This window comes from Cottoperca gobio, chromosome 7 (genome assembly GCF_900634415.1).
Source record: "Cottoperca gobio chromosome 7, fCotGob3.1, whole genome shotgun sequence".
Taxonomy (NCBI): domain Eukaryota; kingdom Metazoa; phylum Chordata; class Actinopteri; order Perciformes; family Bovichtidae; genus Cottoperca; species Cottoperca gobio.
The window spans coordinates 5,788,181-5,811,684 of record NC_041361.1 but is presented as its reverse complement, the minus strand read 5'-3'; the positions used below and the strand labels follow the sequence as shown (position 1 = coordinate 5,811,684).

Genomic DNA, 23,504 nt, shown 5'->3' with positions numbered 1-23,504 from the left:
GCCTGGGCGAGGTAGCTGTCAGTGACACCTAGGGGTGAAAAGTTGTACACTGCATGTCCTTGACTGAAAGCTGAAGACCCAGACAATCAAACGATGCAATGCAAGAATGACTGCTTTGTCTTTTTATACAGATTATTTATAGATTAATATTAAACAATACAAAAGCAATAACAGTCTACACATATCTTTCAGTTATTTGTGTCAGCCAACTTCTAAATGCCCTTCACTTCATAATCATTCACCATGGAGAGCAGACATTTCTTGTGTAGTTGAGCAGGCTAATGTTTCATTTGTGTCCTAATGGCTTTCATTTATCTTATGTGGTTGGAGTCGATGGACAGGTAGATCTATTGGCTGAGTGTCTAGAATTAGAATCAAGAATCAACAAAGTTATGTGATCAATTGTAGGCAATGAATAATATCTTTGTGAATAAACAAAAGCTTATTTTTTTTACACTGTGTCAGCAAAATGTTAGTTCAACTTTTTTGTGGCCATCTTTAATAATGATGTTGTATTTGATTGCTGTTGTTGTTTAAAGTTTTGTCCACTACTACATACAGTATGAAAGGGCCAACATATTAGAAATAACTCCTAATACATGACACAACACCACTACAAGAGCCTTAACATCTACACTAGAGATGAGCGCACATCTCTCTGACGCAGAGTCAATAAAAACTGCACTGAAGTAGCCAGGGCTGTAGAACAACTTTTTTTTCATTCTTAGACTTGTGCCTTGTTGAGCTAGAAATTATCTTGGTCTCGGTTTTGACACATAACGCAAATGAGTAAGTATTATGGTCCAGTAATTTGCATTTTCTTTTTTATGATTGTTCTCGCATTAACCGAAAAGAGCTGTTATTCAAATTGTGTGAGCTTATGTAGGACATCAGAGGATTAGCATTGGAAAGATACTATTACAGCCTAATACGGTCTTGAACAGAATTAGATTTGCTCTGGACCCGGTCTTGGACTTGACTTGGACTTGACTAAATTGGTCTTGGCTACAGCCCTGGAACTAGGTGTGCCTAAAGGGGATACTATGCTGCTTGACAGTATCTAGGGATGCCAATTACAATCATGGTGTGTACATATCCTGCCATTTTCCTGTAAACAAAAACACAACATTGATTTAAATAATGAAAATATTGCTAGTTATTATTCCTAATTGTCAACAAGGCAGCCTTAAGGCACTTTAACTAATAATGCAGGAGCCTCTTCATTTCAGTTGATTTATTTGCTTAGTATTACATATTCACAAAACAATTTGCAATTGATTAAATCACCACAAACCAAACAAACTGTGAAAAAAAAAAAAAGAATGTCCCCTCAGGAACTATTCTGAACTATTTGGTAATCCAGGCTTGCAGAATGAAGTTTTTTTTAATATAAAATAAAATAAAATAATTAAAAAAACACACACACTGTACCTTTAAGAAAGAGCGTCATCCTCGTCTATGACGTTTACCCAGCACTCCCGGCGTGCACACTAGAAGTCCAATTATTGCTAATGGCGGGTATTTGTATGGCACAAGAGTATTTTAAGCTATTGTTTGCTAACTGTATACATTAATATAAAACTGGAGATTTAATAGGGATTAAGGCTGAGTATTTGAGAGTATCTTCGAGGATAAACTAAGCGAGGGGTCTGAATGAGAGGACAGGAGAAACTGTTATTATCATGTTCCTGCTGTGAACTGATACAAACTGAAACTGAACAGGAAGACAGCGTGTGTTTCAAATAGCTTCAGTAGCGATGTTAGCTCACCTAAACGTCCGCCACAACTTTAAAACTACTGCACCAATAGCTAACTTAATGGGACGGAAGAAGTTTAGCTAGTACAGAAACTTAGCTTTCATTCATTCGACCTTTGGACCTTTAGCTGCCAATAAATATCCGCAATCTCATAAAACGGAAATGATTTCGTTAAAATCATCAGTGTTGGTGTTGCTATTATTGATAACCATTATTCTAGTTAACGGTTCCTCGAAACTAAATATTCCCAAAGTGTTGCTACCGCTTGCTAGAAGTACAAGACTTAACTTCACGTTGGAAACTACAGAAGGTTGCTACAGATGGTGAGTAGAGCTGAAGGGGAGCTGAGGACATGCTTTGAGTCTCATGTTGCATGGGGCATGTGAGGCCACATGGCCAGCTACACTGTATACACTGTAGTCAGTTCATGGCAACTGCTAAACTGATTTCCTTTTCTTGTGTACACCTTTTTTTTTTTATAAGCCATCCGAGTTTACAGTAAAGCTGCAACTCCACCCAATGAACATGTTATTCCACCTCAAATCTTTCTATGATAAAGATAAGGTCCATATTGTGATGAATGAAGAACGCTATGGCAAACTCCACTTATGTGCATTACCTGATTTTTTTGTTTTCTGGTCATATTCTTCCAGGTCTTCCACCAGACCAGATGTAGCAAGCATCCAGGCTGTGGATGAGGAGAGCGGCAGAGGCTGCTCCCGGAGAGCTGTTCTCCAGGCTCTCTCCAACCAGCACTCCAGACTGACCAGCATCATTCTGGCTGAAGATGTTGGTAAATACATGGTTGCTATATTCATTCAAGAATTGTTCCTATGTGTGAGTTAAGAAATGAATGTGTGCGTAGTAGGTCCAGTTGTACATTTTCTGTAACGCATGCAGTTTTGGCAAATGTACCGCCATATGTGATTTGCTGACTGTTCACATTGTTGGTTAGAGATGAGTGAATAAACAGGAAAAGATGTAATATTATTTTTGTAAGTTACTTAGAGCACGCTGGGTCACATACACGTAACATAGGATGAGAGATAAGAGAACTTTCTCAAGCAGCCCAGCAGTTCTTGACGGGTATAAGATGCCGGTGCTGGATCGGTTTTTAAACGATGTGCCTCGCTCACGAAATGCACATGTTGCACTATAATCCAGATGACGCAAAAGCAGAGCATCAGAAGTCAAAAGCACATGTTGATCAGTATCAATAAAAGATTTCTTATCATATTTCTGCGGACTGAGTCCACCGCTCACTACCACAAACTGTTGTGCTTTGTTTATTATACGGTGTAGAGCACATTTGCATCTTGCAGTTTCCAGCACCTCTTCGGGCTGCTGTCTCATTTTCTATGCAGCGTCAGAGTCACTGATTTGTAAAGTCACATTTTTAACTCTTGGTATTATTCTGTCGTTACAGAATGAGGAAGCCAGGCAGCATCCTATCAGCCGAGGCTGTCCAGTATTCTTTCTGGTTTTACATGGCTTTATGGCCGCATGCAATCATGAAGAATAACTAAGAAAGCATCATTAAAAAGGATTGAAAAGCTAGTAGTAGGTGTATCCAAGGAGCACGATATAAGTTCAGTATGCAGGGTGCAACATGAGTATAATAGTAAACGGTGTGATCTGTGCTTCCTGCTCTATTCCCTTCAGAGTAGCAGGTCTAATGGTCATTCTGTTGCACAACACTTTTCATTCTTCCTTCTTTGCTATTGTGTAATACTTTGTCATGTGTAGCCTGTGGCACTGTCGGCCGGTCACGGCTGACTGGCAGTTGTGAACATTTGCTTTGAAATCAGGAAAATCAGACGCGTTGGCTTTTCCATATAAATCTCAAATGTCATTTTTTGTTTTTTTAAACAAAACGAACAAAGACGGATCTGTTTAGACCACAATCCCCGTTTAAGGTTTACCCAAACGTAATCTGATATAATCTACCGCTCGTGCAACAGCCCGCTGAGCAGACCAGAAAAGCCACATTTGACTTGATTAATATCTGTAGAGCATTGTGTGCAAAGCAGAGGATGCTTTAGTGCGGTCAGTCTCCAACGCCATTTCCAGACGCATGATAAAGTATGTGTAGTCAGGAGGTAGACTTCTAGGCTTTGTGCCTCCCAACAAGAATAACTGTTGAAACACCAAGCCATTAATCTTTTGACCTTTTCCTAGTCCCGTTCAGTATGTACCGTGTATATGATGTTTCCTTTTGCAGTTACAGGACAGGTACTGCGTTGTGACGCCATTGTCGACATCATCAGTGAGATCCAGATAGTGTCGACCACCAGAGAGCTACACCTTGAGGACTCGCCGCTGGCACTCAAAATTCATGCACTGGACTCTGAAGGTGAATAATTTTCAGTGATACTTAATATTGCTCAATTTTCCTCTTGTATTACTTGCATGGTGTTTTGTTTAGTTGCTGCCCTAAAGACTTATCTGGCTCTCGGCATCATTTTTTCCCCCTCCCCTCAGGCTGCTCCTGTGAGGTGGCTGCGTTTGTCCTGTTCGACTGGTTTCATTTAAGCCAGAAACACTTAGTTCAATGAGCTGTAGCCGCAGCCTGATTCTTTCTGATGATGTCTCCGGGGGCTGGTGTTTTTGTTTTAGTTTGCTTTGGCCTAAAAGCGCATTTTAGATTCCTCAGCTGGAGTAGATTGCAGAAGGACGGCAAGTGTCCCGTAATGAAATGCCTATTGGTTTTGGTTTGGCTAATTCGACTGCCTGCAGCTTTCAGACAATTGTGCTTAGCAGCCATTATACATTCATCTATAATGTGACTTAGCCTTGTACCACAAGTTGGAAGTTTGTGACTTAAAGAAATAGCAGGTCTGACTCTCGTTCTTTTTTTTATGTTGCAGGAAACACCTTCAGCACCCTCGCCGGTCTAGTGTTTGACTGGACCTTAGTGAAAGATGTAGATGTGAATGGATTCTCTGACTCTTACAATTCTTTACGGTAGGCTTCCACGTGTTAGTACTGCACCCAAACTTCACTGCGCTGACCAACCTTCATTAATATGCTTACCTAACCAGAAAACCTTTTAATACAGTGATCCTTCATTTTGACCAAAGGTTCCTCTTCCTCTTAATCTATTCTAAGATGAGTCTCAAACGTATTTCCTGATGCGTCTCTTTTCTCTTCTCAAGGGTACTTAAATTCTCAGAGTCCACCTACACTCCCCCTGGGTACATATCTGAAATGGAGCGTGTTGGGAAACAGGGCGATATTATTTTGGTATCGGGACTGAAAACAGGACATGCTAAATTAAAGGCCAAAATACAAGAGTCGTTGTATAAGGTAAGCTGCTCAAGAATATACATTTCACAAAGTTGTAATGATCTGCTTTATTGTTACAGTCTCAGAAGAGTAGAATACGTTTTAGAGTTGTTTTTCTGTTTTGTAAAATAAATGCATTAGTTTGATTTTATATGTTTTTTGAAAACTACAACCAGTTTGTTCTGGTTTGTGAAGGCGGGAAGCTGTGTCTTTCTGTAACTATGGTAACTGTGCCACAGGATGTGGGCGCTGCAGAGGTGAAGCTGCTGATTCTAGAGAACATCCTGCTGACGCCTGCACATGATGTCTACTTGCTGGCGGGAACTTCCATCCGATACAAAGTCCTGAAGATAAGACAGGGCACCATCACAGGTCTGACTGTTCAGTGAAGAGTACTTTCACTATAGCTCCTGGACTACTTCTCCTTCTGTTTGTGTTCCTAAATTAGCAATAACTAAATGTGGTAGAGTCATTTGATGTGACTCACTGTGACCAGATGAGTGGTTTCAAATCTGTGCAGTACAGAAAAGCCAACTCCTTAAGCTAATGTGTGTTTGTGTTCGTGCAGAGCTCTCGATGCCGTGTGATCAGTATGAGCTGCACCTTCCGAACAGTGTGATTGGCACTAATGGGAACCCAGACGTTGCTGTGGCCAGTCTGGATCAAAGCATTTCCACAGTTACAGCAATTCAACTTGGACACGTCAATGTGGTGCTGGATCACAAAAGTATCCTTCCGACAAGTCGTACTTGCACTCTGTAGAGTTCTTATAATGTCATGTATTTTTACCTTGACTTCTTTAGCTGGTAATAGTGCCGTCTGGGAATTAGTTTGAACTGCAGCGATAAAAATGTTTTTACGCCGAATCTTGTTTTTTTTTTTTTTTTTTTTTTTTTTTAATCTGTTAGTCGATTAGTGGAGTAGTTTTATGTATTTGGCAAAAATCAAGTCAGTTGTCGATGAGCGTTAACTTTCCTTAGTTGCATCTTCTCAGGCCTTCGAATGCAAGGAGTGTCTCGCCTACCAAACAGCACTCTCTATGTGGTTGAACCAGGCTACCTAGGTCTGTGTTTTATTTTGCTTTTACTATTTCAATATTTCTTTATTTTTACATAAAAGTATTTCATATTCAAAATAATCAAAATGATGTAGCTAATCTTCTTTTTCTCTGTATTTTGTTTTTAGGTTTTAAAATTCAACCAGGAGACAGCTGGGTTCTCGAAACGGGCAGAGTATATAATATTGGCATTGAAGTTTTTGACAAATCCGGCAACAAAATTTACCTCTCTGACGTAAGTATGCTAAAAAATATCGTGTGAATGCTATATCTGTCGGGAGAAAGTGTGATAATTGTGAAAGTTGGAAAGTATTCTGTGACCAGCATTGTGTTATGATGATAAAATGCTAATATTTCTAAATTGCAGGTATATAGGTTATATAAATGTACCTGTTTTTATTATCTGCATTGCTCAGACAATGCACCTGCGTACCAGTAACTTGAATAAAACTTTCCTAGTTCCCTTTACACTGAAAAAAAAAAAAAGACTTAATCAGATGCAGCCTGAAACGCATCTGAGAGACATTAGAGAAGAAAGATTTAGGGCACTTTGAGCATTCCTTCGCCAGCCTATGAATTTTATTAGCCAATATTTCAAACCAGTGATGAGAAAACTGTCAGCATTCAAGTAGGAACAAATCAAAAATCTTGACGCGCATTAAAAAATAACCTGAGTCTATAGAAATAGGAAACCCAGCTCCTATCTCGAGTCATACAAATGCAGCAGTTTAAGAGTCTGTGTGTGTGGGGGATTTTGCAGAATGTCCGTATTGGCACTGGTTTCCCCTCGGAGTACTTTGAACTCCTGGAGTCTTCTCTGAATGGATCGTATCATCGTGTCAAAGCGCTCAAAGAAGGTCTCACTCTCATTGATGCCACCCTAACAGCTGTTGTGGATGAAGTGAGTTTACTTGCAACTTTGACCCTTTCTTTCAACCGGATCCTCATCGCTGCATTTACCTTCTGCCTGTTTCTTCAGTAGAGCGAGCTCGATCATTTCCTGTGGCCTCTGTTCTTTTTTCAGACTGGAAATGTCCACGCACTCGCCAACCCAGTCCACAATGAACAGGATGTAGAAATCTATAACCCTATAGTTCTTACTCCCAGTATTCTGACATTTCCATGGCAGCCCAAGGTGGGAGCTTATCAGTACACAATAAAGGTAATTATAGCGCTTTAGAATACATTAAAGACGTGCTCCCTGAATGGCCAGAAGTGTCGAGCATATGACACCTTTGTTTTTATATGTGTGTGTTAGCTGTTACTTATTCATGATTTTGGTCATTTAAACACTTAAGAGGTGTCATCCTGGTGCTTGTGACAGGCGACAGGAGGGAGTGGAAATTTCAGCTGGTCTTCCTCCAACACAGCTGTGGCCACGGTGACGGTGAAGGGAGTGATGACGACAGTCAGTGACATTGGCGTCAGTGTAGTTTATGCTCATGATCTACGCAACCCACTACACTTTGGCCAGATGAAGGTAAGTTGACCTTGAAAAAATCCTGTTATTATGGCACAAATGATAAATTATAAACCTGATAAAAAGCAAAGAAAATCTTGTATGTTTACATGTTAGCAGCACTGTAGCATGTTACATGAAAAATAACATCAGCTCAGGGCTGATAAAATGATGTCCTATGATTATTAACACATACTAGGTGCTCACACACTCACATAGGTTTTTTTCAATTCTGTAGATAAGCAAATGTACAAGGTGTGATAACCGCCAACTTTAATACCACGGTATACGCCAGTATATGTATACCGTTACAACCCCACTTAGAGTTAACCTTGTATGGAGTCTTTGGGTTTTACATGAACTTCAAAGCAGAAGTTGTGCTTTAACAACTCTTCAGCTCCGGACCAGTTTTATTCCCCTTTTTACTTGTCACTGCAATTCTGTCATATCTAATGGAAGTATATACTCAGTCATTCAAGCAACAGATGATAAATTATTTTCTTAAGTGCATTGTTATTATTCATGACAACATAAAACTGTGGCATTTAATCATCCAACTTAATTTACAGTTGAATTACCTCGCAGACTTCTAGCTTGAATCTCCCTACTCTGTTCTCTCTTCTCTACTCTCAGGTGTATGTCGTTGAGCCCGTGGCTATGGACTTCGCTCCTTGCCCCGTAGAGGCCACGATCGGCTTGGTTCTGGATCTGCCGCTCAGGATCTTCGGCCTCCTGGAGGAGGTGGAGAAAGAGCGGGTCATGTTAAGCGACTGCTCCCACTTTGACCTGCAGGTTGAGGCAGAGAACGATGGCGTCTTCCAGCTACTGAACGGTGAGTCCGGGTGACCTGACGGCGTGCAATACATTTTCAATAAAATAAACATGAACGCAATATTGTCTTGTGTAGCAGCTGGTCTACAGTCACCACACATTGTGGGTGAATTCACTCATGGATAGGGTAGAACGACGATGTCCGGTGCCTTGCTCAAGGGCAAGGGCACGTTGGGTTTATATGAGGAAGGTAATTAAGTTGCTCAGTTCCTTTTTTCTTTAATGAAAATGTGTAGTCTACTTACTCATGTGTGTTGTGAAGGAGGGGCACCCTTTGTGTTCATTGTGGTTGTTCCCGTAATAACTTATAAAAAGTTATTACTGTCATTCTTTACTATCTGTAAAGTGTCGTCTGCAAGCACAAGTGCAGGAAGCTTTTTAATCGATATCCACCTTAAACTGCAGTTTGTCATTATGGAAGAAAATGTATAGAATACAAACATATACTTTAGTGGCCTGTGCTTGACAAACAGTATGGGCACAGTCCTCTCCAACTCTGTCTGAAGCATTTATCATTTCTTATGCCTCGCAGATTCGTCATTATAGAATTTATGTCTTTGAAAGTTCCTTTGTGGTCAAGATTTACCGACGTATTTTGTTTATTTATTTTGGAATCTTGTATTATTTATCGGAAGAGTGGGCTAGCACCAATAATACGGCCTCCCCGTACTCCAGCGGGGTTCAAGATAAATGAGTACATCGGTGTGAACGATCGGGCTTATTTGTACACTTTCCTCACATTGCGTTTCCTCTCTCACTCTTTTGGCTTTCTTCAACCCTCATTGTCCTGATGCAGGGAGGCTGGCTCTGGGCCAGGAGCACTGCAGTGGGGTGAGAGCCGAGGCCCTGGCCCCTGGGTACACCGTGCTTACTGTGAGCTACACACACGGCAATGTGCATCTCAGCGCCAAGATCACCATCGCTGCCTATCTTCCTCTCAGAGTGAGTCCGACGATGTTACGCTTGCTTATCATGGAGACGTTTAATTTTGCCCTTTTTTTTTTTATTTGTTTATTTAATAGCATACTTCACACTCTTTACCTGAATCTATCTTTTGTTTTTGCGATCTACTTTTATTCTTTCAACTCTCCTCGTAAAACAAACTCACTCGTGCACATTCATTCTCTGCTTACAATCGAGATGCAGTGATGAGCGAGTGTTAAAGTTTTCTCCTCCCCGGGTTCGCTCTACGCACATTAATTATGCAACACTGATTTTGTTTTCTACGCCTGGGCTGTAGTACTGCGCAGGAATGACAATGACTTCAACTGTGGTCGAGTAGTTAATTTAACAGTATGACGTATCACGAGGAGATGAGTGCAGTAACATGCTGTGTGATGCACCAGAGGTTATCTATTTATTTTATCATGGGATTGAGTAATATTCCTAAAAGGAAAATTGCTGACATTTTCCTTCACTTGTTTTGCCCTGGCAGCTAAAGGTTGACCCAATTTACTTTCTCTTCTGCGAAATACTGCAGATTCCAGCTTAACGTCTCCCCAGTTCAAATCCTCTTAACACTGTAATATACATGAATATTACTTCCACTTTTTAATAGAGAGATCTTTCTCTTTGCTTTTCAAATGTTCTACATTTATGAGATTTTGGTCCTCCAAATCCGTTGACGTTTGTAAAGTCGGTTCATAATAAATGTGTTCTGTTTCGGCAGGCGATCGACCCTGTGTCCGTGGCCGTGGTGACTCTGGGATCGTCTAAAGACATGTTGTTTGAGGGCGGGCCACGGCCTTGGGTTTTAGAGCCCTCAAAGTTCTTCTGCAACCTGAGCGCTGAGGATGAAGGCAGCGTGAGCCTTACTCTCACCAGTCCCTCATCTCACAACTATAACCAGCACTGGGTCAGAGCAACCTGCAGGGCACTGGGAGAACAGGTGGGGTTTACTATTCACGCCGCCAACTGAAGAATCGTATGGTTACATGTCATAACTTTTGTCCTTGTACCTTGAGAATAAATCACATGATACCTTGTGTCCTTGCTCCCAATAGTTAAAGAAACACCTTCTGTGGTTTGTTCATAGTCATCGGCTTCAGCGGTCATTATGTTATTCTTCAGGTGCTGGAGGTGTTGGTGGGAAATAAGGCCAGCGTGACCAATCCTTATCCCGCTGTGGAGCCGGCCGTGGTCAAATTTGTATGTGCGCCCCCGTCTCGCCTCACCCTGGTCCCTGTATACAGCAGCCCACAGCTGGACCTGACCTGCCCGCTGCTGCAGCAGAACAAACAAGTGGTGTGTGTGTGTGTGTGTGTGTGTGTGTGTGTGTGTGTGTGTTCATAAATACTGCTTTTTTCTTACAAAAGGACTTAAAATGATATTAACATATTATAGCCTCCTTTAAAACATTTAGGAAGTATCTTTAGCTCAATGATGATTCTGATTATTTATCTTTTTCCATAATGTTTGCAAAAGGAATTGATCAAAACTACTTTTCTTTTTCTTTTTTTAGGTACCTGTTTCAAATTACCGTAATCCCATTTTGGACTTGGCTGCTTTTGATCAGCAAGGAAGGAAGTTTGACAACTTCAGCTCTCTGAGCATGTTGTGGGAATCGAGCATGGAGTCGCTGGCCAGCATTGAACCCACTCTGCCCATGGAGCTGGAGCCGTTGGAGGATGCCAACAAACAGATGAAACTTCATGGTGAAGCATGGCGACTTGCCTCAAACCTTTGTAGTTGTTTTGTTTTTTGTTGTCGTTGTGTTTTTCTGAAAGAGTGGGGCTGTCGGCTCAACTTAAGTCTTTTGTTTATACATTGGAAAGTAATGAGGCGAAGTTGGGAGAGAAAGCTCTGCCGGGTGTTAATTCTAAGACAGCGGAGGCACACAGGGAATTATGCATTCCCCTATTTCACTGGGAATAGATTTCCTGTTGTGTTTTAGCGGTCTGTTTCTATAGATTAGGGATGACAAAAAGTGTGGATTGTTGTTTGTTTTAATTACGGTTTTGTGTCTTGTTTTGTCGCCGTTATCTTTGGCAGGACGACAGACAGTTCTTGTACACCATCAAACGGGCATCGCTGCCATCACAGTGACAGCTCTGGGTTACCAGGGTTTACATCTCGTAGCGGCAAAAGTTCCCAGTCCAGTAAGTGACTCGACCACTAAGAAATGTTTTCCACTTCCTCTAAACGGCAGAAGCAGCTGAAAGTTATTCAAAATATCTCTTTATCTGTGCTGGTGATCTGTGAACATTTTGCTCCCAGTCAGATCACTATCAGGTTGAAGTGATGGAAACGTTAATCCATTTAAATAAATGTGCTTTTTTTTTTGGAGTCAGCGTGCACGTTATACTCTTTTTTTTCCATGATGCTGTTTTCCAATAAAGCTGCACCGACATGTGGTAATGAAGCTCCGTGTTTAGTTGTTTTGGATCTGTTCCAGCTTCCCTTTAGCTTTACTTACTACTTTTCATTTATACACCCAGGGGTTTCCCTTCATAATCAGACCGTAGCAGCATACTGTATTTTATGTTGGTATAATATTAACGTTTGTAACCATAACACTAATTCTTTTTGAACTCTTCTTCTTCTTCTGGACAGTATGACCCCTTGACCCCTGTCTCGGCCACTCTGGAGCTGCTATTGGTTGAAGATGTGAAGGTTTCCCCTGAAACGGTCACTATATACAACCACCCGGATGTGCGGGTAAGGGACTTATCGTTGCTGTGGCCTCGCATGCACATCACTGTTTTACCTTTGCAAGGGTAAACACTGACGGACAAACATGCTCGTTTCACTAAAAGTGCATTTGCATTTGATATTTCACCATCAAGGCAATTATTTAGTCTTTTAATCGAGCAGAACAGTAAGTGGAAAATAATTTCATCACACTGATTTCAAATGTTAATCATCATTGATCGGCACAGTGGAATCTTATACCCCTCGTCCCTCAGTGGGCCCCCCTCTGCTAATTCGGTGTGATATAGGAGCAGTGTTTGGCAGGTGCGGGGTTTAAATAACAGCTAGTGACCGGTGTAAGAGGATTTCATAGAGCGAGTGCGGTCAGAGGTTCCTCTTTGATGTCTTATGCAACGGCAAAAATTACAGTAAACCCCCCCCCCCCCCTCCCCCCCTCCATCTGAAATATGTAATTGTTTATTGTACGATCATTTATAGCTCTTTCTGTTGTGTTTTGAAGGCGAACTTGGCCCTGCGAGAAGGTTCGGGGCACTTCTTCGTCAATACCAGTGTTAAAGGAATAGCGAACGTGCGATTCCAAGAGACCCAAGGAACAGCGCAGGTAAGAGTGAACAGCTGGACTGTGATGGGGTTGGTTCAGGGAAATTGTGATATTAAACAACATACTGTGGATTTTCCAGGAAATTCATTGTGGTGCAGCTTAATCCATAATCTCGGTCTCTGGAGTGTTGCTTTAAAGTATACCACTGCTCAAAGCTCCGCTGAATACATGAGATTCTGATTGAATGTATAACTTTGATTTGTTGTCCAGGTCTCTCCCGTGCACCCAGGGGAGGTCATAGTGATGGTTCACGATCTTTGTCTGGCATTTCCAGCACCTGCCAAAGCCACAGTACATGTTTCTGACATCCTGGAGGTTTATGTGAGAGTGGTTGACAAGGTGAGTTTAGAGCCCCATAATCCCTCATATGAAAGGGTCCAGACGCAGCTTGACTAGATGATCCCTATTATCAGCACCACACATTCCTGCCTCAATGCCTCAATGACGTACAAGCACTAAATATGGTCTTCTTCTAGCACGTCCCCTTCCCAATTTTCATGAAAGTGGGCCGGTCTTGAATTAGCATCATTATGTTTTCCCCCGCCTGTGAACCAAAATGATTATTTCCCTAATGATTGCTGTCATTCGTCTGTGTTACAGGTGGAGATTGGCAAGTCTGTGAGAGCTTATGTCCGAGTCTTGGATGATAACAAGAAGCCTTTCCCAGTCAGCTCTTTCCATTTCATGAATCTTAAACTCAAGGCAGCGTCTGCGATCGTCTCTCTGAAGTAAGTAACGTGAAACTTGTTGTTTTTAGGTCGAGGAAGGAGGAACTTTCAAGGCTTCATGTCCATTTCTAAATGTCCTTTTTTTTTTTTTTTTCAGACCATTACCGCAGTCCACAGAAAATGATACAGCTGTGTTCGTGGTGAAAGGTGCTTCTATCGGTCAGACCACTTTGTCAGCTGTTGTTGTGGATAAAAATGGGAGAAAGATTGCATCCGCACCTCAGCAAATTGAGGTATAGTTTATCATTTTATGTCTGTCATTAAAAGTCGGACTCTTGCGTTTGTGTGTTGCACATGTCGTAACTTTGTTTCTTCTTTGTACTTTAGGTATTTCCACCGTTCAAACTCATCCCAAGGAAAATGACTCTGTTAATTGGAACAATGATGCAGGTATGTATGATAATGATGCTTGAGCTTTTGTCTGTAAACCTCAGTTCTCAAGAACAGTTGATCTGGTCCAATAGAGCGCTCTGCCAGAGCTCTTCTGGAGGAGGACGTCAGCCCGATTGCTCTTGGCTTAAACATCCAGCTCGCCTTTCATTTGCCTCAACTCGTGCTTTAATTAGAAAGCATTTACTATCTATCCAAGAGGCCTCCTAATTGCTAAACAATAAACTCAGCGATACACATGCACTGCACATTATTTGTCTTCTATCCATTTGATGATGTAATTCAACAAGTTGTTCTTTTCTTTTTCTGGTTTCTCTCCTCCAAACTCTCCTTCCTCTTTTCCTGCCGTCATTTATAGATCACATCTGAGGGCGGCCCGCAGCCTCAGTCCAATATCCTTTTCTCCATTTCCAATGAGGAAAAAGCTTCTGTTAATGGCATGGGCCATGTGAGGGGGGTTACCGTCGGTAATGTCACTGTGACTGGACTGGTCCAAGCTGTGGATGCTGAGACTGGGAAGCTAGTCGTTGTGTCTCAGGTAAAAAAAAAAAATATATATATATATATACATACATACATACACACACACACACAAAATGTATTTTGTTGGTGTCCACAGGATCAAGTAGAAGTCGAGGTTGTGCAGTTGACAGCCATTCGAATCAGAGCACCCATCACAAGAATGAAGACAAAAGCACAGGTAGATTTATTCAGGAGAACTATAGTATAGAAATGAAGCACTGCAATTAACTGTGGATCAAATAACTCATTCACTTTATTCATCTCCTTTCCTTTCCTAGATGCCTGTATATGTGATGGGTCTGACCAATAGTCAAACACCCTTCTCTTTTGGAAATGCCGTACCCGGCCTCACCTTCACGTGGTCCACCACCAAGAGAGACATCCTGGATGTCCAGCCAAGACACATAGAGGTTTGCTGTTGCACTTGATATAGCATGCCACTGAACCATTCCTATTTCTGGCTCCTGTTGTCCCCTCCATCCTTTTATCGGATTGATTTTAAGATGTGCCGTCCCTGCATTACATTCTGAAAAAAAGCAGCATCTGCGTTGTCTCTGCTTCCTTGTCAGCCTCGTCTTGTCCCCGCTTCCTCATCGCTGTTGCCTTCTGATTTGATTTGCTGCTGCTATTTTTGACATTCTCATAATGCTGCCTGTCTCCCTCAGGCTAACGTGGCGCCCAGAGCAGAGCACAACTTTGGCATGAGGGTGACCGGAAGAACGCGAGGGCGGACAGGGCTGAAGGTGGTGCTCAGAGTTACTGACCCCGAAGCTTTGCAGCTGGTGGGGAATCTGCAGGAGCTCACAGATGAGATCCAGATCCAGGTACAGCACTGTGGCTACAGCTCTCTCCGGGGGGGGGGGGGGGGGGATACGCCGTAAACATTGTCTCTGTGTGTCCTGAGTATCACATGCACACTGTATATGCAGATATTTTATAAAGACTCCTTTTTATGGACCACTTTGCTTATCATAATCATGTCCCCCTGCTGAGGACGCTGGCAATCAAAGGCAGCAGAGCACTGAAGATGCTGAGCTCTGGAATACATATCTGAAGTTGTTAACTTTGTGAAGTGATAAGACTGCAGATTAGTCGGAGCTGAATGCATCCAGCTTCAAACTGCATTAAACTATGACATGTTACTTGTCCCAAAACATCAAAGAACGATCAAAGCCCTCTAATAATTGGAGTTTCAACATTTTTGCTTTGATCAAGGTCTATGACAAGCTACACATGCTGAATCCTGAAGTAGAGGCTGGGGAGTTATTGATGGCTCCCAACTCAGCCCTCAAACTCCAAACTAGCAGGTGAGTTAAGTGCCTGCACAGTAGATTTAGTCTATTCCTAAAGCAGGTGTATAGATGTGAGGATATCTCCAACAACTTTCATTGCAAATGACCTAAATGTGTACGTAACTTTGAACCTGATGTGACTGTGTTTCTCCGGCCAATAGAGATGGGGTGGGTGCACTCTCTTACCGGATGCTGGATTGCCCCGACCAGGTTGTTATCGCTCAAGTGGATGATAAGGGCTTCCTCTTCTCTGGCTCTCTTACTGGCATCTCCTCTCTGCTGATCACCTCCCAAGAGACCTTTGGTGTCAATCAAACTCTTATCCTCTCTTTGAAGGTCAGTTTGAGAGCCACTGCATGAGACGTGTTTCAGATTTTGGGTTTTAAAAGGCGTATCTTCTGGCCGGTGAAATTAATTTCTTGCTTGTGGTTATCAAACAACATTAATATAGGAGACGTTCACATCACTGTATGACTGCATTTTATTTTTTTATGAGGGATATTCTAATGTCATAGATTTTTTTATGTAGCATCTTTGTAAAATACAATATATGTATAATCATCTGTCATTGTGAACCATGATCTGTCTGTGTTGTTACACCTGCTACAGGCTCATTCTCAGTGCACTGGGCTGTAAGACCATTAACAGTAGTCCTGACCCTGGAAATGACGGCTGACATTGTCTCTGCAGTCACTGAGTGCGTCACTGGTTCTTCCCTTCATTCCTCAGGTGGTGCCTGTGTCCTATGTGCGCTTCAGTACCAGTCCAGGGCTCTACACGCACACCAGAGAAAGCCTGAAAGCCTTCCCCCTGGGCATAGTGCTCACCTTCACTGTCCACTTTCATGCCAGCACTGGAGAGGCTCTACACAGCTCCAACTCCCAGCTCACGTTTTCCACAAACAGGTCAACACACAATCTATAGGTTCTTTAACACTCCTCACTTTGTTGTCGGTCATCTGCCGAAACAATGAATACAGCCATACACAGACTGACTCGAAGAGTGAATTGTGAGGAAAGGATGGACGAGGATATGTTTTGCAGTTTGCTTAGTGGCCCAAAGTTGGGGCTGCGGTTTTGGGATATAGTGTAGATGTATATATAAATATATGTATATGCCATGCTAGACATAAGACAAGTCGTATCAACCCACACACTCCTCGCCCTCCCCTCACCAGCTGAGCAGAAAATGTTTTATTTTGAATGCATTTATCCATTGATGTTGTTTAAATTCTCAGTGTAAAACTGGTATCCTTGGATTCTTGACACAAACACACCATGTCAAATACGTTAAATGTAAAAAACGTATTTGACATGGTGTGTTTTTGTGATATTGATCCGTACAACACGTACCCATGAGACCAACAGAGCGTTCTATACTGCGCTGCGATGCACCGTAACGTTAGTCTTTGGTTCAGATTGTGCACATTTCTATCTGTAGACTACAAGCAGAGTAGCTGAGGTCGTGGCCGTGCTAGGAGTTCACATAATTAATTTACTGGGCTGTTCCTTCAACCTCATTTCAGATGGAGTTGTTTCCACCTGAGTGAGTGAGTTAAATGAATGGGAGGAGGAGTGTTGGACCGGGAGGAGCATTACTACCCTCCTGATGAGGGACTCCCTCGTCTGTCGGCACAATAAATGGATTCCGTTGCTTGTTCTCCAGCTACTGACAGACAATATTAGGGGGAAAGTATAAGAATCAGAGAGGCAAAGGGCCGGGGGTCTTGGGACTAAGAGGGCTGGTCTGTTATTACAGCCGACGGAGTCCCTAAGAAGCCAATTGGATTTTTCCTGTTATGAGATGGGAGCAGTTCAGAACAGATTCTTTGATGGACGTAAAAAGCAAGACATTTTTTGTCCATGGTTAAACAATAAATATAGTGGAATGTACGACCATTGAAGAAGAAAAAACCAAACCAAGGAATGAGATGTATTGTTTTTCAAAACCTTTCAATAGTATCGGCCCAATTTTAGCCAGTTTACTAAGTTCTCCAATCGCAATCTATGTTTGCAAATGAGTTTATTGGAAAACCACATGAGGTGTGGGGGAATTTAAATAGGGTCATGGATGAAAGGATTCAAGGGGTCGAGCACAAGGCGATAAACGGAGGGTCAAATTGGGATCAATGACGGGCCGTAGGGTGCGTGAGGGAGAGAGAAATTCGGATTATGTGTCGTCTTTGTTCCTGAACCTACAATAACTTCATATCCGCCCTTAATTGACTTCTGTTAATGTATTGTGTTATGGTTGTATAATAGTTATTTAGCCATAATTCAACCTGCGTCAACTGTTGTGTCCTGCAGAGATGACCTGGTGCAGGTGGGCATTGGTCCTGGCAACCACACTCTGACAGTGAGGACCATCAATGTCGGCCTCACTCTTCTTGCCGTGTGGGACACCGACAACGTGGGTGTGGCGGACTACGTTCCACTCCCCGTCGAGCACGCCATTCACCCAGATGAGGCCCACAGACTGGTAGTGGGGGATGTGGTCTGCCTCTCCGCCCCGTTAACCAGCGCAGAAGGTGAGACGGCTCCATGTTCTATAAGCAGCAGACGTACTGTGTTGCACGTATGTGTAAGGGATCAGAAAAGAACGATTTAGACACTTGATTCATTTAGATGTGGAACTCCAATGCTGAAAGCGTTATCTATTATCTCGATGCAGTTAAATCCAAGTTCTCTGTGATTTAAGTGCAATGGGAACATTTTTCATTCAATTTTCTTTAAGGATAAAGAATCCATTCATGTGAAGTCCATTTAGATTGTATTACTTCTTTAGGCTGAGGAGATCTTTATATTTATAGCTTGCATATTATTTATATATATATATATATATAAGTGTACCTATCCTTTAAAAGCTGGGCATTATCTTCCCTTCTCTGCAGGGGGTCATGGTACATGGAGCTCCTCAGCTGATGGTGTTCTTCAAGTGGATCCTAAAAGTGGTGCGGCAGTAGCCAGAGACTCCGGGGCAGTTACTGTGTACTACGAGATACCTGGTGTTTTGAAAACGTACAGAGAGGTATGTCATCTGTAGTCAGTAAGTACCATCTTAGCCGCAATGCTTCGCCGACTGCGTTTCCCTTTTTTTTTTTAGTCACGACCGTGATGAATGAGGTACAAGAAACTAGTTCTAATTACACAGGGCACACCTCTCTGGTTTCTTTCTTTCTTTCTACTCCCGACGTCTCTATTCTCCAGAGATCTTCTCCACCGGTGCATCACACTATCAGTCGTTCAGCAATATATCATAAGAAGAATAAAAGTACAACAGATGTATAGTATATCCATCATCACCTTTTACTACCACATTGTTTCTGCCTAATGTGTGTGCATGACATTAAGGCTGTTGACATTAGGCTGAGTGAAATAAGGACTAATTGGCTCTCTGTCTCTGAGTGTCACTATACTCCATCCAGTCACGCTCCTCTCTGCTCGTGAGCTGAATGTCACCTTGCTAATTTATATGAATATTTCCTGTTGGCAGAATGAGATTTGCTGCGAGGTATTTTATCTTGCACTGATGAAAAAAACACATCTTCATTCAGTTTATTTCATTGTAATGCTTGTGAGCAGCTTTTTGTGTTTGAGAGGAGATGTTGATAAAAGCAGCAGTAATGTTATATGAAATACTTTTAATGAATTGTGTTTCACTGTCTGGTGTGATCGATGTAAACGATTAGTTGTGGATGTAAATTCTAATGGGATTATTCCGCGATTCTTCCTCTGTGTGTTTCCGTAGGTCGTAGTGGAAGCGGCTATAAGGACGACGGCCATGGCGCAGGCTGCACCTGTCAGGATCGGCAAGGAGACAAAGGTTCTACTTACAACCAGAGGGAGAGGAACCAACCTCATCGGTACTGAACCCGTTCACTTGAAAATGAGTTGACAGAATAGCTTCAGCCTTTTTGGGAAATGCATGTCGTTTTCTTTTTTGTTGCCAAGAGTTGGATGAGAAGATTGTTCCCACTTAGGACGTATGGTAACTCTGAAGCTCCAGCCAGCGAGCCTGTTAGCTGAGATTAGCACAAAGGCCGGAAAACAGGGAGAACCAGCCGGCCTTGGTCTGCCCAACAACACCTGAAGCCAAATATCACGTTATCCCTTGTTTGTTTAGTCTGTACAGAAGACAAAGTGGAAAAATCGACAATCTTCTGTTTTTAAGGATGGTTATGTGCTGGACTGTTTTTCAACGGCGACCTGTAACTTTTAAGGGTCCGCTGGTTGCCTGGCAACTGCTTGGAGCCAATAGTCTGGCACATAACCCCCCCCCCACACACACACACACCCATAAAAAGCAAATAGTTGTTTTTACACTGTGTATGGATTAAACAAACAAGATAGAAAGTGTTCATTAGTGTGCTGCTGTGGTGCAGGAGGAGCCAGGCTAGCTGTTTCCACCTGTTTTCAGTCTTTGTGCTAAGCTAAGCTAACAGGCTGGCTAAAGCTTTGACAGACGGATGAGAGTCGCATCAAACCTTTCATCTAACTGTTGAATTATTGTTGCTTTAAGACCCTGTTCTCATTCCTAACTGCTCTGCTGAGAGGAAATAAATCACAAGTCGTTTGATTTAATAACAAAGTGTGGAATGAAGCCCAAAGGTTTTGTATCTTACGCCGGTGTGCTTTACCATGCAGGAACCTGTTCATCTGCCCAGACTGAAGCGATTTCTCAGCTGCAGCCAGAAACCTCTGTCAGCTGCCATCTCAGCTTCACCAGTGACGCTATTGACTTCTCTGCAAATGATGTCTTTAAAACACACACCAGCTTTGACTCCAGCATTGGTAAGGCTGATCTGAATTCAGACCAGACATCATGATCAAAGAAGCAGTGAGTCTTTTTATAAATGTATAAAAGTTGTGAGCATTTAATCATTTCCTTATATTCCGATAGAGTGCATCAGACTCCTTTACTCCTGAGGCACTGATGCATCGATTAAAACTAATGTTAGTTGATTAATTTCGGTGTCATTAGAGGATCCAATCCTGTTAGGCTATCCTTCCTTTTCTACGTTGACTTTTTATTAAGGTATTGGTTGAAAACTACCTCTTAGCACCGCTTAACTGTTCATACTGAAATAGATTTTTTCTTTTACATTTAGAAATGTTCAGTTCTCCAAAATAATATCACTTTTAAAATCACATTGTTTATGCGTACGCCCTGTACAGCTGGCAGGAAGACACTATTTACAAGAGCACAATCAATATCTGCATTGCCCATGGAATGAGTTTAGCAGGGACTATAAAAGGTGTCCAGGTGATGTATTGAACTGAAGAGACTCCCGACTGCTTGAAAGCACCGGTCTAATTATGTTTGGGACTTCACCGCAGTTGTTGGCTTATCTCTAAAGGGGGTCCACGGTGCTGTAACCACTGGGCTGAGTCCCACTGAGGTCCTAATGGGAGCCTGCGATTGTTTGAAATGACTCTCCCTGACAAATTCAGACATTAGAACTGAATGGGAATATAAATTGCTTTTACGTATCTTTCCCCTTTTATGAGACCACATTGACACTAGGGATCACATACTGTGACATCCATAATTTTTCTCTCTCACACATCAGTAGTTATAGGAGCTCGACATAGAATTTAGAGCACAGTTCTCAACATGGCGACGGCTGAGCCAGCACGAGCAACAGTTCTGACAGAGCCATTATCAGTAGTAACCGCAGTCCAGAGCGCAGTCCAGAGCGGCGGCAATTAGCTAATCAGTGGGAAACACACACACACACACACACACACACAGGGACTCCAAATTGTACGCATGAACGGCCCAGCGACCAAAACAAAGAACGGAGAAGCTCTGATTACAGCACACACACACACACACACACACACACACACACACACACACAGAGAGTGAGTGTGACTTCATGCTCTGCTCATTACTCCACTGTATCTCTACAAAGCGAATGGTTGTTTGCTGCCATATGAATGTTCTGAATGCCGTCTATAAAACCTTTTTAAGCTTGAACCATCACTTTTACCTCTCTTCTTGCCCCAGGCTCCTACACATGTTCCATAACCTTGGAGCCGATGACCGAGCAACAGAGCCGTGTGCTCAGCATGTCCATGACCAACCTGCTGGTGAGTGCCGGCCTGGAGGGCAGTGCCTTGTCTGGGGAACAAGTGAGCGCCAGGCTGCCCATAGAGCCGGGCCTCTACTCAGACCAGACTGAGCTGCTGCTCTCAAACCTCCACCCATCAGCTGAACTCTCCGTCTACGGCCCCACTGCCTCCCTGTCCAACATGGAGGTCAGTAGAACCTCTATAATGTGCCATTGTTAGCTTTTTTTACAGTTAGAATACACTTCTTTTTAAGAACTAAGTACATATATATGTATTTAACACTTTACACATTTTTAGGTGGTGTGTACTTCTCCCAACATTGCTGTCCAAGAGAATGAAGTACAACATGGCGTCCCCAGTGTCTCAAAGTACACCGTCAGTGCTGTGGACCCCCAGGCAGCGGTCTCTGCTTCCATTTCCATAAGCAGCCCCTCCTGCGGCCACAGTATCGTCATCCCAGTCACTCTGATTCACGTGGCTGATCCCAATGCTGCCAAGCTAGGTCTGATATCCTTCCAGTGCAAATGACAAGACACTGTGCCTCGAGTCACAAGGCTTTGCTAGTGCTTTATGTGTAAGGTCACAGGAAAGGTCGTGGGGCTGTCAGCCTTTAAAAATAAAGTTTGAACTCATTTGAATTAACACGAAGACACTTCCAAGTAACGTCTAATCCTAAAAATAATGATATTGATTAATTATATATCCATTCATTCCTGCTGCCAAGACACAGCCTGTTGCACTGTACTGTACAATTTTCCCCGTGCTCATTTGTTCATTGTTCAATAATGTTTCTGTCTTCTGTAAAACACACAAAGCAGCTCGTCAGAAACCATAATGTAATTCAGATTTCACCACCACTGTCAGGAGCATCATTATCCCTCAGTGCCAAAAGCTCCTATTCGTTAGTGTGTCGTATGTTCTCAGCACTTTGAAAGTGGGTTTTTGACGGCCTGTTATCTCGTCCACCTGTCTCTCACAGCGGCTGTTCCTCCAGTTGTTACCGTGGAGACCGGCCACTCCCTGCACAGCTTCATAAACTGCTACCAGATGATGTTCTTCACCCTGTTCGCTCTGCTGGCCGGTACAGCCATCATCATCATCGGTGGGTCGCCTCATTACTGCAGGAAATGCTGTTCTTGTAAAACTGAAGTAGTTGGAGGCACAGTAATAACAATACAGTGTTTCAATACCTGCATTATTGTGTATGATAATGAGGAGTTTCATAAGAGGTGTTTTCACCTTCACCATTCCTTGTCCTTGAGTGAACAAGGCTGTTGGGATTTTACATTTGTCAGTTATTTTATTATTATTTTTTTACTCTCTAAGAATAGGCCGCTGAAACAAATACTGTGTATATATATATCTATCTCTCTATCTCTCTCTCGCTCTATCTATCTCGCTCTCTATCTCTCTCTATCTCTCACTCTATATCTATCTATCTCTATCTCTCTCGATCTATATATATCTATCTATCTCTCTATCTCTCGCTCTGTCTCGCTCTGTCTATCTATCTATCTCTCGCTCTCTCTCACTCTATCTCTATCTCTCTATCTCTCTCTATCTCTATCTCTATCTATCTCTCTCTCGCTCTCTCTCTGTCTCTCGCTCTATCTATCTCTCGCTCTATCTATCTCTCTATCTCGCTCTATCTATCTCTATCTATCTCTTTCTCTCTCGCTCTCTCTATCTATCTCTCTCTCGCTCTATCTATCGCTCTCTATCTATCTCTCTCTATCGCTCTCTCTCTCTCTCGCTCTCTCTATCTCTCTCTCTCTCTCGCTCTATCTATCTCTCTCTCGCTCTATCTATCTCTATGTCTCTATCGCTATCTCTCGCTCTCTCTATCTCTCTCTATCT

At 42.5% G+C, this 23,504-nt stretch overlaps 1 protein-coding gene across 1 annotated transcript in view; it reads left to right on the top strand.

Moving 5' to 3' along the window:
• The first annotated feature begins 1,475 nt into the window (after nt 1–1,475).
• The window catches only part of nup210 (nucleoporin 210), a 25,800-nt gene continuing 3,771 nt past the window's right edge, over nt 1,476–23,504 (top strand). The window contains exons 1-38 of the mRNA XM_029436334.1: nt 1,476–2,080; nt 2,411–2,550; nt 3,979–4,110; nt 4,625–4,721; nt 4,913–5,063; nt 5,282–5,414; nt 5,611–5,769; nt 6,037–6,105; nt 6,228–6,334; nt 6,860–7,000; nt 7,124–7,261; nt 7,424–7,579; nt 8,192–8,390; nt 9,186–9,331; nt 10,059–10,277; nt 10,460–10,633; nt 10,851–11,043; nt 11,381–11,487; nt 11,942–12,046; nt 12,540–12,641; nt 12,852–12,980; nt 13,242–13,369; nt 13,467–13,602; nt 13,697–13,759; nt 14,118–14,297; nt 14,379–14,459; nt 14,560–14,691; nt 14,947–15,105; nt 15,497–15,588; nt 15,735–15,909; nt 16,303–16,478; nt 17,880–18,100; nt 18,464–18,600; nt 19,321–19,435; nt 20,217–20,363; nt 21,583–21,833; nt 21,945–22,149; nt 22,627–22,749. Of these exons, the coding sequence (XP_029292194.1) occupies nt 1,920–2,080; nt 2,411–2,550; nt 3,979–4,110; nt 4,625–4,721; nt 4,913–5,063; nt 5,282–5,414; nt 5,611–5,769; nt 6,037–6,105; nt 6,228–6,334; nt 6,860–7,000; nt 7,124–7,261; nt 7,424–7,579; nt 8,192–8,390; nt 9,186–9,331; nt 10,059–10,277; nt 10,460–10,633; nt 10,851–11,043; nt 11,381–11,487; nt 11,942–12,046; nt 12,540–12,641; nt 12,852–12,980; nt 13,242–13,369; nt 13,467–13,602; nt 13,697–13,759; nt 14,118–14,297; nt 14,379–14,459; nt 14,560–14,691; nt 14,947–15,105; nt 15,497–15,588; nt 15,735–15,909; nt 16,303–16,478; nt 17,880–18,100; nt 18,464–18,600; nt 19,321–19,435; nt 20,217–20,363; nt 21,583–21,833; nt 21,945–22,149; nt 22,627–22,749 (5,479 nt within the window). The 5' untranslated portion in view covers nt 1,476–1,919. The remainder of the gene's footprint in view (nt 2,081–2,410; nt 2,551–3,978; nt 4,111–4,624; nt 4,722–4,912; nt 5,064–5,281; nt 5,415–5,610; nt 5,770–6,036; nt 6,106–6,227; nt 6,335–6,859; nt 7,001–7,123; nt 7,262–7,423; nt 7,580–8,191; nt 8,391–9,185; nt 9,332–10,058; nt 10,278–10,459; nt 10,634–10,850; nt 11,044–11,380; nt 11,488–11,941; nt 12,047–12,539; nt 12,642–12,851; nt 12,981–13,241; nt 13,370–13,466; nt 13,603–13,696; nt 13,760–14,117; nt 14,298–14,378; nt 14,460–14,559; nt 14,692–14,946; nt 15,106–15,496; nt 15,589–15,734; nt 15,910–16,302; nt 16,479–17,879; nt 18,101–18,463; nt 18,601–19,320; nt 19,436–20,216; nt 20,364–21,582; nt 21,834–21,944; nt 22,150–22,626; nt 22,750–23,504) is intronic.